The following is a 14,165-nucleotide window of genomic DNA, read 5'->3' as shown; positions in this document are numbered from 1 at the left end:
AGGAGTGGCAAAGTGTAACACCCTGACCCAATTTTATAATTAAACTATGTGTTTGAGTGGTTAATTATTATTTTTAAGCCATTTACTTTCTAAAATTAATATAAGAGTATTTAATAAACATATTATTTTATAATGCTATTAAGTAAGAATTGTAAAAATTATAAATAATTGAATGACTATTTTTATTATGTATATATATACTAAATATGTACAAAACTATATTAAGTGGGTTAAGTTATTACATACATAGTTGGTGTTTTAATTAAGCATGATGCATGAGATAGTATAGTAGAAATTTCACCCACATGCAACCAATGGGAATTCAACACATAATACCAAAGTTTCATGCATGTTGACAAACCCAAAGACCAAGACTTGGCCATGCAATGAACAAGCTCCACCTCACCTCTTCTTTGACTTTCTCAAGCAACTAGAGCATCCAAGAAACTCCTTACCTCTCCATTTCCCACGGGTACACAAATCAGAATTCTCACCCACTTTACACTCTTTTTTCTTAAGGAAAGAGCTAGGAAGCTCTCTTAAGTCCCCTTTGTCAAACCCAAGGGTCCACACATTAAAAGAACGACAAGCCTCATCTCATTTCTTCTTCACACTCTCTCAAAGAAGCTGAAAACTCAAGAAGCTCTCTCCTTCTTTCATACCCACGGTCCAACATCAAAAGAAAGAAAAGACTCTCTTAAGCTCTCTACCTCTCATACTTTTGGATCCAGCCACTAGGAAGGGGAAATCCTTTCATGCAAGAATGATTTATTTCTATTTCCTCTCAAGAACCATAAATTTGGTAAGGATTCTAGCTACTCTCACCTTAGAATCCATGATTTCTTCAAAGAATTTTTAGTAATGGTATTTGTGGTTTGTGAAATTAGGAAATCATGAACTTATAAATCTATATATATATATATATAGTGTTTTAAGAAGTTTTGAAATTGTGTTGATGGTTTGTTGAAGGTAGATTAGGGTTTTTATTAATTAATGATCTTATATGATTAAGGAAGTAAGAAAAAGTTAGGATGAGTACTTTTGATGCTGCTACTGGGCTTTTTGTTGTGTGTATTTTTGCTCTAAATGGTTAAATGACTATGTATAAGTGTTTTATAACATGTCTAATGAGCGTATAAAAATCCCCATATGAAAATACCATCGTTTGATAATTGTTTGTGAATTTATGAGAAAACGTTGCAAAACTGTCACTATGATAAATTCTATGTTCATGCATGGTAAATTATGTGTTAAATTGTATAGAGTGAATTTGGATGCTAGGGATATTTACTATTGAATCTAAGACACATGTGGTTGTTATGGATGTAGTCTCACAGCATTTGGATGAATATAAAAATAATGGTTCAATTTCTAAATTGAATGAAATTCTGTCAGGACAGATTTGAGCACGTTGTCTTGTATGATTTTAGTAAATCATGGGTTTATGCTTTGACTCCAAAATTTTTATGGTATATATTGGACATACAAGAGAGTAGTTTTGTAAAATTTCATGACATTTGGATGTGTATAAACAGCCCATTTGTATTTTACAAATGAGGCATATGCTGCTGAAATGAGCAGTAAATAGTAAATGATAACTCTGACTTTGAGGATTTAATTGTAAAGTTAGGATGAATGTTTTGAGCTATAATTTAATATGCTTATTTTTTGGTATGTCTAGATCATAGATTAATTTTGCGTAACTTGGTTTGAGGTTTAGTACTCAAAGGAGGGGTTCTAAACCATGCGACGGTTGTATTTATGAAACTGTTTTGTTCAACTTGTTGTATGTTGCCTTAAGAGTGTATATGGTTACATGACCATGCTTAAAAGAGTTTATGTTTATATATGCATTATTGTCTTAATCTCAAAGCACCTTCTAAAATAAAGTTGGCTCTTCTAGAGATATGAGATTAGTGTGAGAATGTTGGTTTCTCTATGATTTAGTACATCATGTTGTCTGATGAATGTATTTTGTGTTTGTGGGAACCTCTTTGAGGTGGGATTAGGACTTCCTTGATTTTAGGAGACAGGCTTTGAGATGAATGTGTAAGTTTATGATAAGGAATAATTGATAGTAAATAATAAGTTTTGATATTTGGTTTAGGTGTTACCAGTTCCCTAGGTCTAAACTCCTTCGACTGTAGGCTCTCGGTTCCTCTGCTTTCAGGTAAGGGATAAGTTATATGAGCATTTGGTAAGTCATAAGATTATTTTAAAAGTAAATTATGCATTAAAAGGTTTTTGATTAGAGATATGTCATATAATAATTATTCTGACAAAGATATGTTCGTGAGCTTTCGAAACCTTATGTATATGATTTAAGCTTATTGATGCCATTACTAATTTCCACGAACATGATGTTTAAAGAAAAGAATGGAAATGCTTTTATTATGAAATGTTATGCAAAATAAGAAATTTCAGTATGATGTAAAAGTATGAAATGTTTTCGGGTTATGTCCTCTGGTGATCTGAACTCGGCCAGTAGGGGTTAATTACTGGCTTTCCATGGAAAATGTTATCTGTTTGGCCATTTAAAGTAGAGGAAATGGGGCTGCCCGTAACTCTAGGCCATTTAAAGTAAAGGAAATAGGGTTGCTCGTAACTCTAATTTGAACAAAGCCTTCTCCCCAATGTGTATGGACAACGGGGAGGGGCAAAACTTTGAGGGGATGTGCCATCAGGCCTCCCAAAGAGGACAATATCATGCACACGAGGGCACCTAAATGTGATGAGACCTTCTCTATACAGACTTATCAGATATGGACTAACCAATATGTTATGAACAGCTATATTATTTTATTGATCATAAGAGAATGATTATGTTTAAATGCATGATGAAAAGTTAAAAGCTCTGATGAAAAGAAGAAGTTTTTGATGAAAAGGAAAGCTGTTCTTTAAAGATAAGAGTTTCTGAAGTTCTGTTGTGTTATAAAGATAAAGTTTCTGATGAAAGTACTAGTTTATGTTTAAAAGTTATTAGATATCTGTTCTTATAAAACGTTAAATTTTATGACCATGAAAGTTATAATATTTTATGAGAAGAATTTTATAAAGAAAAGTTTTCTTATTCGGCAAAATGTTTCTAATTTAAGACAAAGTTACCAATTATCTGATTTAAGTTAAAATGATTATTTTGTAATGAGAATGCATATATATTGATTTTAAACAATCAATATTACATTCAGTGACTTTGTAAGAAATGAAAGAAATTAAATCTGAAAAGTTTTGGTAATATTATTCTAATAAGAAAAGGGAGAACAGTTATTTTACTATGAAAAGTGTATAAGTTATTATTATGAATAATATAAAATACTATGCATGAAAAGTTGTTCTCCTATTCGAATATTCATAGAATGAAATGATTTGATTTACATGCATCCTTATTAAATTCTCATATATCTTACCTTTACTAAGCTGTGTAGCTCACCCCTTCCACTCTTTCAGTTAACAGGTTTTATTTTGGAACAAAGGGAGCCTTAGTCGAGTTTGGAAGGAGCTGGTTTTAGTTTTATATGTATAGATCCTAAATTAGCAATTTGATGTTTAGATTTGTAGTATGGTGTATTTTAGGATATAATAAGAGTGTGTACCTTAAAGTATTAAGAGATGTATTATGTGAAATTTAGAATTTGAATAATCGATGGATTGTGTTATCCTTTGAGGTAAAATGTAGATGCTCTGAATATCAAGTGGAAAGATATATAATTTAAGTAAAGAAACAAGAATGAAAAGAAAAAGGGAAGCTTTTGTAAAAGTTTTGGAAAAAGTTAAGTTGGTTCTTGTTAATATCAGGTTTAAGCTTGATATTAGCATACCGGCCATGGTCACAAATCTGGGTATCAGGTTTGGGGCATGACACAGAAACTGAGGAGTCCCTAAAGACGGAGGTCTCGGGGGTGTGTAGAAACTACTGCTCCCAAGTATGGTATGAAACTTTCAACCAAGCCAGGGTTAGGGCTTCTTCTGTACTTAGAAAGCCAGAGAGTGTACACTACCCCCTTGCCATTCGAATATCTGTCCCAACCAGCTCGAGCACTATTATTGTTCCCAAGGTGGCAGAAGTAGGCAAGGATGGTCTAGCTGAAGCCCTAACCTCTTCTGACAAACCCTCCGAGGTGGCCGAGCAACCCGGGGCCACTGAAAAGGACAAAAATGCCAACCAAGTAGTGGCCTCTGATGCTACGCAGCCCCCAGCTGTCTACTCTCTCTCTCTGCCTGCTAAGGGCGATCCTACAAGCAATGGCCTCGAGGCCTCAGAAGCAGCGTCCACTCAGCCTAATAAGGCCCCTCCTCAAGGAAAGATTGTAATAAAAAAGAAATAACCTCTAGTCTATTTCCCTTTTCTTCCTTTTTTTTATTTATTTTATATTTTTACATAGGACTTCTGTTTTGGTTTTCATGGTTTGTAACTGAACTTTCCCCTTTTGTACTCAATCTGCCTTGCTTTAAGGATTTAATTAATGAAATTTATGCATATTTCCTTTTTCCTATGATTCTCATACTGATATTGATATAGTTTCTATCTTTTCTTAACTCTTAATGAAAGTGGTAATGAGGTAAAACTCTCCTCATTAAACTACATAAGTTGTAGAAAATTTATCCCATCTCATATGGTTAGAGGCAAAACAGGTTAAATCTACTAAGTCCATCATCTCGGCAAAGTATAATTTTAAATTTAAGGACATACACAGCACTACAGCATACATACAGGCTCAAACTTACTCCGTTCTCTACTCATTAGCAAGTTTAAAGGACCAGAGGGATAACCAACTCTCAAACAAATATAGGTATACCTGCAAATACTTCAAGTGATGCTCATGAGCATTTATTTGAGCCTGTTACCACAGTGAAAATCCTTGTTATTTAGAGTAGCTAATTATACTTGACATTAAAGTAATCACTAAGAAAATGTAATTTACCTTAAGTATGTAGTCCAAAAAATCTAAAACTATGAAGGCTTTGCCTTTACACTGGGTAACATGACGTGAAGTATTAATTTACCCAAAATATGTGGTCCGAGGAGTTAAGCATAGCTAAGATTTTGTTTAATACTTAGATAGATTTCAGGGAATATTAATTTACCCAAAGCATGGGGTCCGAGGAGCCAGGCATAGTTGATGTTTTGTTTAATACTTAGAAAAATGATTGTAAGTTATCAATTTACCCAAGGTATGTGGTCCGAGGAGCCAAGCATGACCAAGGTTCTGTTTGATACTTAGATAGATGTCAAGGAGTATTAATTTACCCAAAGCATGTGGTTCGAGGAGCCAGGCATAGCTGAGGTTCTGTTTAATACTTAGAAAAATGATTGTAAGTTATCAATTCACCCAAGATATGTGGTCCGAAGAGCCAGACATGACCAATATTCTATTTGATACTTAGATAGATGTCAGGGAGTATTAACCCAAAGCATGTGGTCCGAGGAGCCAGGTATAGCTAAGGTTCTGTTTAATACTTAGAAAAATGATTGTAAGTTATCAATTTACCCAAGGCATGTGGTCCGAGGAGCCAGACATGATCAAGGTTCTGTTTGATACTTAGATAGATAGTAAAATGCATGACACACAATACAACTGTTGTGAAATTTTAAAATACTCGCAAGTGTACGAACCATACCGAAGTATAGTTGGACAAGAACGAGGTCGAACCCACAGGGACTTGTAAGAACGTAGGAAAATTAATTAAACCTTAACCAAATTAATCCTAACCTAGTTTAATAAAAATTGGTTGTTTGCAATTAAATATACTAAAAAAATAATAAAATTAAGCAAATAGTTAATCTAAGCAAAATATATAAAGCAATGAAAAGATGTAAACAATCAAAGGAAATGAATTAAGGTTTTGGAATCCGCCTTGTAAGTCATATCAGTATATATTTATGATCATTAATTTTTCCCAACTCACTACATGATAATCTAGAAATCAATCTTGCTATCATGGAAAATATCATCATTAAAACTTATGTTTAAGAATCTAAAGCATGTTCTTCTTCGCTTCTTAAGTATAAAACCAAATCATTAATTGTATCTGTAGCCAAACAAATCACAAGATATATCCAATTCTAAAAATCAAATCATAAATTGTATCCATTGATAGACAAATCACAAGCGATATCCAATTTTATAATCAAGAATTAATAAACCAAGCATTCAATTAATTAAGACAAATCCTAAATCATGAGAAAAACATGATTAAACTCATATCTAGAATTTCATCTTAGTCAATTGATATGAAGCAAGAACAATTTAAATCATTAAAGAACAACTATTGTGGGAAAAATCAAATCACATAAATATTATTGATAATCGTTAACAAGGTTTCATCCTCAACTCTAATTATAAATTTAGCTACTCATAGTAATTGAAAGAAAACACAAAAATAAAATACTAAACATTAAATTAGACAAATAAAATAAAACTAACTGTCATAGAAGAAAACCAAAGAAGTAGCCGCACTCTCTATACATTCGGCCCTCAGCCCTAGCACTAGCCTCCGCCTCCTTGAATTTTGCCCTAAAGAGCCCTTAAATAGGTCAAGGAATCCTATTACAAGTTGAATTCCCGTTTGGAGAAAATCCCAGATTTTTATGCTTCACTTAACTGACAGTTTTGGCCCATTTAACTTCATAATTTGGACTTTTGGTAAATTACAAAGTTGTAGCCCTTTAAGTTAACGTTCCATCCCAACTTGAATCATCTCGATTGGACATATGAGCCGAAAGTTATGACAAAAATACTAACTGATGTGTAGTCTGGAATCCTAATTCGAATTGGACCTGGATTTGGAGCAAATTTCCTTTGATTCCTTGCTCCAATTGGACTTAAATTTAATTGGGTTGTTCTTTCTTGAATTAATGCATGGCTGAATGTAAGTTGGCTTGATTCAATTGGCCTAGCCCCACTTTGCATGTAAAACCCTTGTTACCTACAACACAAAGATATTATATAATCAGTCACAAAATAACATAAAAGTAAGGCTAAATATGTAGATATGTGAGTATTTTATTGTATATATTTCATGCACATCAAATACCCCCAAACCTACATTTTGCTAGTCCTCGAGCAAAACAGATAAAGAGTAAAACAAAACAAAGAAAAAGGAAATCCTAACTAATCCACTTTCGCTGGAATTTTCGATTGCATTTAGCGTATGCAACAAGCCTTTAAACCCCTAGCTTACACTAGTGGACGAGTTGTAGTCTCGTGAGGGTTTGCAGGGAATATACCCACAAAATTCTGAGAATGAATACTAAAAAAACACAAACAAATAAATAAATAAACAAAACAAAGAAAATCAAAATTTTTTTTTCAATTGCCTTTTGGAAAGAGGATTAGTTCAAGTTCAAAAACACTACATATGCTAAAGAACTTTCTCATGCCATCAAAACTCAATGTGAGTGAAAAGTGGTAGCCAACCCAAACATACTTTTAGTTTTAGAATAAACTTGACTCAAATCTATATTTGAAAGTATGCTTGAACTCAAATCTTTCCGGTGTTATCACTCAACAAATGAAATCACTTTGAAATGGGGTGTAACACTCTCAACAATATATGTGAGCGGAATAATGTAAGCAAAATCAAACATCTCACATATAAATCCCATGAAAAACGCTCAATCAAGAAAGAACAAGTAGTCTCATGAAAGGATGCCAAAAAGAATTTATACCACACTTTTTATTCAGTAATATCAATATCTGAACTATACAACCTTCAAGATCAAATAAGGACTTTATTAGGACGTTATGTAGGGTAAAAGTAAAGGGAATGAAATAAAAATGGGTGAAGGTAAATAATTAGAAGTGTTTTCAAGATTTGTCGGAATGTCAACTCTTTTTGGAATTTCCATTCAACAATTTTTTTTTTCCAACTCTTCTTCTTCAAAGTAGTATTCCTTCCTTCCATTTCACTTCTCAAAATTTGATGAGAACACTTTTTATTTTCTTTTTTTTGACACTTTTCCCTTCTTTTTTTCCTTCTCTTTGAATTTTTTTTTCTTTCTTCTTTGAATTCTTTTTTTCAATGCTTTTTTTTTCCCCTTTCTTCTTTGCACAAACCACCACATTGAAACAAACTAATCAAATTCTATCTTGAAACACTATGGATAAGGGCTTTAAGAAAGAAAGGCTAATTAAAAGGCTCAATGGGGTGACTAGCGATAATGTATCAAAAAAAACAAACACATATATGGCTCAAAGTAGACAAAAATGGCCTGATCTCATCTCTCAAAGACTAGTATAGTTCATCCAACATCAATGACTTCAAAAGATTCAAGTGTGGCATAAAATTAAATTATTTTTTTCTTGGCCAAAAGAAAGAATAATAGACTACAACAAGGGAAACATGTTACGCACTTCCAAATGAATTTTAAGATTAAAAACAATAAATAACCCTCCAAAAATAATGATTGGCTCAAAACTCACAAGGGTTACAGTCTCCACATTGTTATCATCAAGATTTTCTAATCATTTTTCTCATTCAACAACAAGTTGTGTCTAAGTGGCTATGATCATGTGCAATGAATTGAGAATGAAAGCAATGAAATTCTTTAAGCAAAAGTAGTATAACAAACTCAAAACATAAATCTCAGCTAGGCAAAAGATATATATATATATATTTTTTTTTTTAACACAACAAAACAAAAAGATAGAAATCTATGTACATCCCCCCAAACCTAAATCAAACATTGTCCTCAATGTTAAAAATGATACTCTCAAATATATGTCTTGAATGAAAAGAGAGCAAAATATTAATATGCAACATGAGAACCAAGTAGAAACAAGTAAGGTAAGGAGAAGGAGGAGACGTACCTTGATCAAGCTGATTATTATAAATTTTAATTTCTGTCAAATATTAGCTAGAACAAAAGAAGATAAAATGAAACAAGAAAATAAACACAAAGATTAATCTTTAACCAGAAAATAAATAAGATTTTTTTTTTTTTTTGCAAAAAGATTTAACACAATTGGATCCAAACCCCAACAACACCATGGAGATAAATAATTCATATTATGAATGGACTAGTCCAATGATATTGTAACTTACCTGGGTCAAAAACATGTTGAGAAGCTTTTGCAGTGTCTTCCAAGTGAATTCTTTGCATAACCACAGAAGCACTAATACCCTTAATATCAACAATTTTTCAACCTATAGCTTCCTTATGCTCTTGAAGTATACTTATCAATTGGTGTTCCCAAAAGTCATCCAACTTTGGTGGTTCTACAATAGATGGGAATGGGGATGAAGAAAGTGGAAGAGGGATCACTTTTGGTTGCCATCTATTAGTACTTAAGAGAGGAATAGAATCTAACAATGCATTGACCTCTTCAATTGATTTTTCAATATCCAAATTGCAATAAAAAAGGGTTAAGCAAGCCTTTAGGGGATCCTCACAACTTGATTGTAGGAAAGTGTCATGGACTAGGCTCCCAATAATGTTAACCTCACATATATCCTTATTGTCTAGTACTTGCTTACTCATGTCAAAAATATTAAGCTCAACAGTCATATTCCCAAAAGAAATCTTCATCACACCACTCCGACAATTGATCAAAGCATTGGATGTGGCTAAGAAAGGGCGACCCAAAATGACATGGATTTGTGTACTAGCATTTAGGGCAGGCTCAGTGTCTAACACAACAAAATCAACAGGAAAATAGAATGCATCCACCTTAATTAGCACATCCTCAACAATACCTCTAGGGATTTTCATAGACCTATCAGCTAATTGAAGTGTCATGGTTGTGGGTTTCAACTCCCTCAAACCTAGCTGTAAGTATACTGAATATGGCATTAGGTTCACACTTGCCCCCATATCTAGCAAAGCTCGCTCAATGAGATGGTCCCCAATCCTGCATGAAATTGTAGGAGATCCAGGGTCCTTACATTTCACTGGATATTTATTCTGAATGATTGAACTAACTTGCTCTGTCAAAAATGCCTTTTTAGGGACATTTGTCTTTCTCTTCATTGTCACAAGATCTTTTAGAAACTTGGCATAAGCAGGAACTTGCTGAATTGCATCAAAAAATGGAATATTAATTTGCACTTGCTTAAAAACCTCTAAAATATCTCCAAATTGTGCACTTTTTTTAGGACTGATTAAACTTTGAGGAAATGGAGCTTTAGGAACATACTTCTTATCAAGAGGGGAAGAACTAAGATCCTGAATTGGAATAGAGGGTGAGTTTCCCTTCTTTTCTCTATGATCATCCTGTGAACTATGAACTCCTTTTTCCTCTAACACAGTATTTTCATTATCCTCCACTTCTGGCATTTTCACTTGATTATCAACCTGTCTACCAGACCTAAGGGTAGTAATAGACTGAACGGATTCATGTGCATGAGTAGAACTAGAAGAACCACTGATGGCATATTGCCCTTTTGGGTTAGGTATAGGTTGACTAGGAAATTTTCCTTTTTCTCTCTCTCCAACTTGGGTTGCTAACTGGCCAACTTGATTTTCCAACTTTGAAATAGCTTGAGTATTCAGAGGGGTGTAACTTTTTATCTCTTGAATGGCTTGGCTAGTTGATTGCATGAAAGTTTTGAGAGACTCCTCCAAAGATGATTGTTGTCTTGGTGGTGCTACAAACTGAGGTGTTGATTGAGGAATGGGAGGATATGCTTGAGTAGGTGGACGAAATTGACTTTGTTGATGCACTGGTTGTCCACCTACATTTGTGGGGGAATGGTTCTGCCTCCAAGATAGATTAGGATGATTTTGCCAATTTGGATTGTATGTCTCTGAAAACGGACTAGCAAGTGGCCTTCCATAATTATTCAATGCATTTGCTTGCTCAGTATAAAAATCAGGGTAACCAGCTATGGAAGGACACATTTGTGTTGTATGCATAGGACTTGCACAAATAGAGCATGTTTTACTTTGAACTTGATTGACAGAATTCATCCCTCTACCTAAAGCTAAAGCTTCAACCTTACGAGTGAGATTGTCCAACCTAGCTTTTATGTCTAAATCTTCACTGACTTCATACAATCCTCCTTTCTTAATTGCAGGGGCAGATCTCTCTCTACGATTGGAAAAATCCCATTGTTGTGATCTTTCTGATAGATTCTCAAGGAATTTGTATGCCTCATCATCCCTAAGACTCAAAAATCCACCACCATTCATGGACTCAATCATGTTACGGTTTGTTTGAGTCAAACCATTATAAAAATATTGTACTAGTCTCCATGTTTCAAAACCATGATGAGGACACTTAAATATCAAGTCCTTAAATCTCTCCCAACTCTCATAAAATTTCTCTTGTTCATCCTGAAAAAAATCTGCAATTTCTCTCCTCAAAGCATTGGTCTTGGCCATTGGGAAAAATTTAGAGAGGAATTTTGTGACCAACAGTTCCCATGAAGTGATAGATCCAGGTGACAAAGAATTAAGCCATGTTTTTGCCTTATCCTTCAAGGAAAAAGGGAATAAACGCAAGCGAACAGAGTCATTAGTGAAATTCTGGAACTTACAAGTAGCACAAATCTCAAGAAAATCCTTCACATGCATATAAGGATCTTCTCTATCCAATCCATGAAAAGTAGGAAGAAGGTGGATTATCTGTGGCTTCAACTCAAAATGTGTAGTAGTGGTTGCAGGCAATACTATGCAAGATGGAGGGTTAGTGGTTATGGGTGGGTGAGAACAACTCCCTAAGAGTTTTTGAATCATCTCCTATTTCTCCCATTATGGATGGATAATCAAAACTAACAAGACGATTTTCTTTATCATGTATCCAAGTTCTCATACACCAAGCACAAAGAAATAATTTTTTTTTTTGTTTTTTTAATTTAAAAATAAATAAATTCTAACTACAACTAGTAGAAGGAAAAATTCAATTAAGACCTAATTTATTTTCCTAACCAAGTCCCCGGCAACGGCGCCAAAAACTTGTTGTGAAATTTTAAAATACTCACAAGTGTACGAACCGTACTGAAGTATAGTTGGACAAAAACGAGGTCGAACCCACAGGGACTTGTAAGAACGTAGGAAAATTAATTAAACCTTAACCAAATTAATCCTAACCTAGTTTAATAAAAATTGGTTGTTTGCAATTAAATATACTAAACAAATAATAAAATTAACCAAATAGTTAATCTAAGAAAAATATATAAGGCAATGAAAAGATGTAAACAATCAAGGGAAAGGAATTAAGGTTTTGGAATCCGCCTTGTAAGTCATATCAGTATATATTTATGATCATTAATTTTTCCCAACTCACTACATGATAATCTAGAAATCAATCTTGCTATCATGGAAAATATCATCATTAAAACTTATGTTTAAGAATCTAAAGCATGTTCTTCTTCGCTTCTTAAGTATAAAACAAAATCATCAATTGTATCTGTAGCCAAACAAATCACAAGATATATCCAATTCTAAAAATCAAATCATAAATTATATCCATTGATAGACAAATCACAAGCGATATCCAATTTTATAATCAAGAATTAATAAACCAAACATTCAATTAATTAAAACAAATCCTAAATCATGAGAAAAACATGATTGAACTCATATCTAGAATTCCATCTTAGTCAATTGATATGAAGCAAGAACAATTTAAATCATTAAAGAACAACTATCGTGGGAAAAATCAAATCACATAAATATTATTGATAATCGTTAACAAGGTTTCATCCTCAACCTTAATTATAAATTTAGCTACTCATAGTAATTGAAAGAAAACACAAAAATAAAATACTAAACATTAAATTAGACAAATAAAATAAAACTAACTGTCATAGAAGAAAACCAAAGAAGTAGCCGTACTTTCTATACATTCGGCCCTCAGCCAGCACTAGCCTCCGCCTCCCTGAATTTTGCCCTAAAGAGCCCTTAAATAGGTCAAGGAATCCTATTACAAGTTGAATTCCCGTTTGGAGAAAATCCCAGATTTTTATGCTTCAGTTAACCGACAGTTTTGGCCCATTTAACTTCGTAATTTGGACTTTTGGTAAACTACAAAGTTGTAGCCCTTTAAGTTAACGTTCCATCCCAACTTGAATCATCTTGATTGGACATCTGAACCGAAAGTTATGACAAAAATACTAACTGATGTGTAGTCTGGAATCCTAATCCGAATTGGACCTGGATTTGGAGCAAATTTCCTTTGATTCCTTGCTCCAATTGGACTTAAATTTAATTGGGTTGGTCTTTTCTTGAATTCATGCATGGCTGAATGTAAGTTGGCTTGATTCAATTGGCCTAGCCCCACTTTGCATATAAAACCCTTGTTACCTACAACACAAAGATATTATATAATCAGTCACAAGATAACATAAAAGTAAGGCTAAATATGTAGATATATGAGTACTTTATTGTATATATTTCATGCACATCGACAACGAACCCAAATATGGTGAAGAAAGCTTTCATTAATAATAATACATTCTCAGGTTATTTACATTCCAGGGACGTGGTACAACCTTTTCCTCTAGATCTTCAAGATAATATGCACCTATTCTTGCTGCTGATGTGATAGGATATGGTCCTTGCTTGCTCACTCCCAAGTGCAGGAGATTGTAACAATATATTTCTCGGAGTACCAAGGTCGAACCACAAGGAGCAAGGTAAATTCAAAGACAATATAATTAAATAACAATTTGAGTGAAGAAGAAAAATACTTTCGCTTGGTGATTGTTAACAAGAATAACAATGATAACTTATTTAAATCAATAATGTAAATACTAGCGCATCGGGGTGTTTCCCTATATCGATATGAAATTCTTTGTGATCTAAGAAAATATCTATTTCATAATTGATTGTTCTTATACAATTAAAAACTTATGATTCGGTTGAACTGAGACAATTCAAGAACGCATGATAACCTCGATTAATAATGCGGTTAGAAAAGTTTTCAGAAAAACTCATTTACTTTAAAACCTGATTTCTATTTGAAACTATTAGAAATTCCTCTAAACAATAAGGAAAACATGATTGAACTTATTGAAAGCATGGAAGAACTAATACATTAAAATAAATCTAATTGATAAATCAAATATGTTGTTGATAAAATCCTAGAAAGAATCACATTGAATATTCATACCGTATAGAAGAAACATAACCCCTAGCCCTAGCAAAGAGTTTAGGCTACCATTAGAGAAAGGAAAATACAAGGTTTTCTCTCCAAAATTCGTTCTACACAGCCTCCCTTTAA

General features: G+C 33.4%; 1 protein-coding gene, 1 long non-coding RNA gene and 1 other non-coding gene across 4 annotated transcripts; 2 read left to right on the top strand and 1 right to left on the bottom strand.

Annotated features, from left to right (window-relative positions):
• Positions 1 to 419: 419 nt before the first annotated feature.
• Positions 420 to 3,656, top strand: LOC115994164. Of its 2 annotated transcripts, none has more exons than XR_004093132.1 (3): positions 420 to 802; positions 2,108 to 2,197; positions 3,448 to 3,656. It is a non-coding gene; the product is annotated as an uncharacterized LOC115994164 (long non-coding RNA). The 2 variants fall into 2 exon arrangements; XR_004093131.1 differs by having other exon boundaries at positions 425 to 802; positions 2,108 to 2,170.
• A 5,486-nt stretch (positions 3,657 to 9,142) lies between these two features.
• LOC115950492 lies at positions 9,143 to 11,677 on the bottom strand. Its single transcript, XM_031067686.1, has one exon. The coding sequence runs from the start codon at positions 11,675 to 11,677 to the stop codon at positions 9,143 to 9,145; it is 2,535 nt and encodes an 844-aa protein (XP_030923546.1).
• LOC115951041 lies at positions 11,202 to 11,310 on the top strand. The gene has a single exon (XR_004083179.1). It is a non-coding gene; the product is annotated as a small nucleolar RNA R71 (small nucleolar RNA).
• Positions 11,678 to 14,165: the final 2,488 nt, after the last annotated feature.

This window comes from Quercus lobata, chromosome 6 (genome assembly GCF_001633185.2).
Source record: "Quercus lobata isolate SW786 chromosome 6, ValleyOak3.0 Primary Assembly, whole genome shotgun sequence".
In the NCBI taxonomy this organism is placed as follows: domain Eukaryota; kingdom Viridiplantae; phylum Streptophyta; class Magnoliopsida; order Fagales; family Fagaceae; genus Quercus; species Quercus lobata.
The sequence above is the reverse complement of the archived record's forward strand: the minus strand, read 5'-3'. Positions and strand labels throughout refer to the sequence as shown.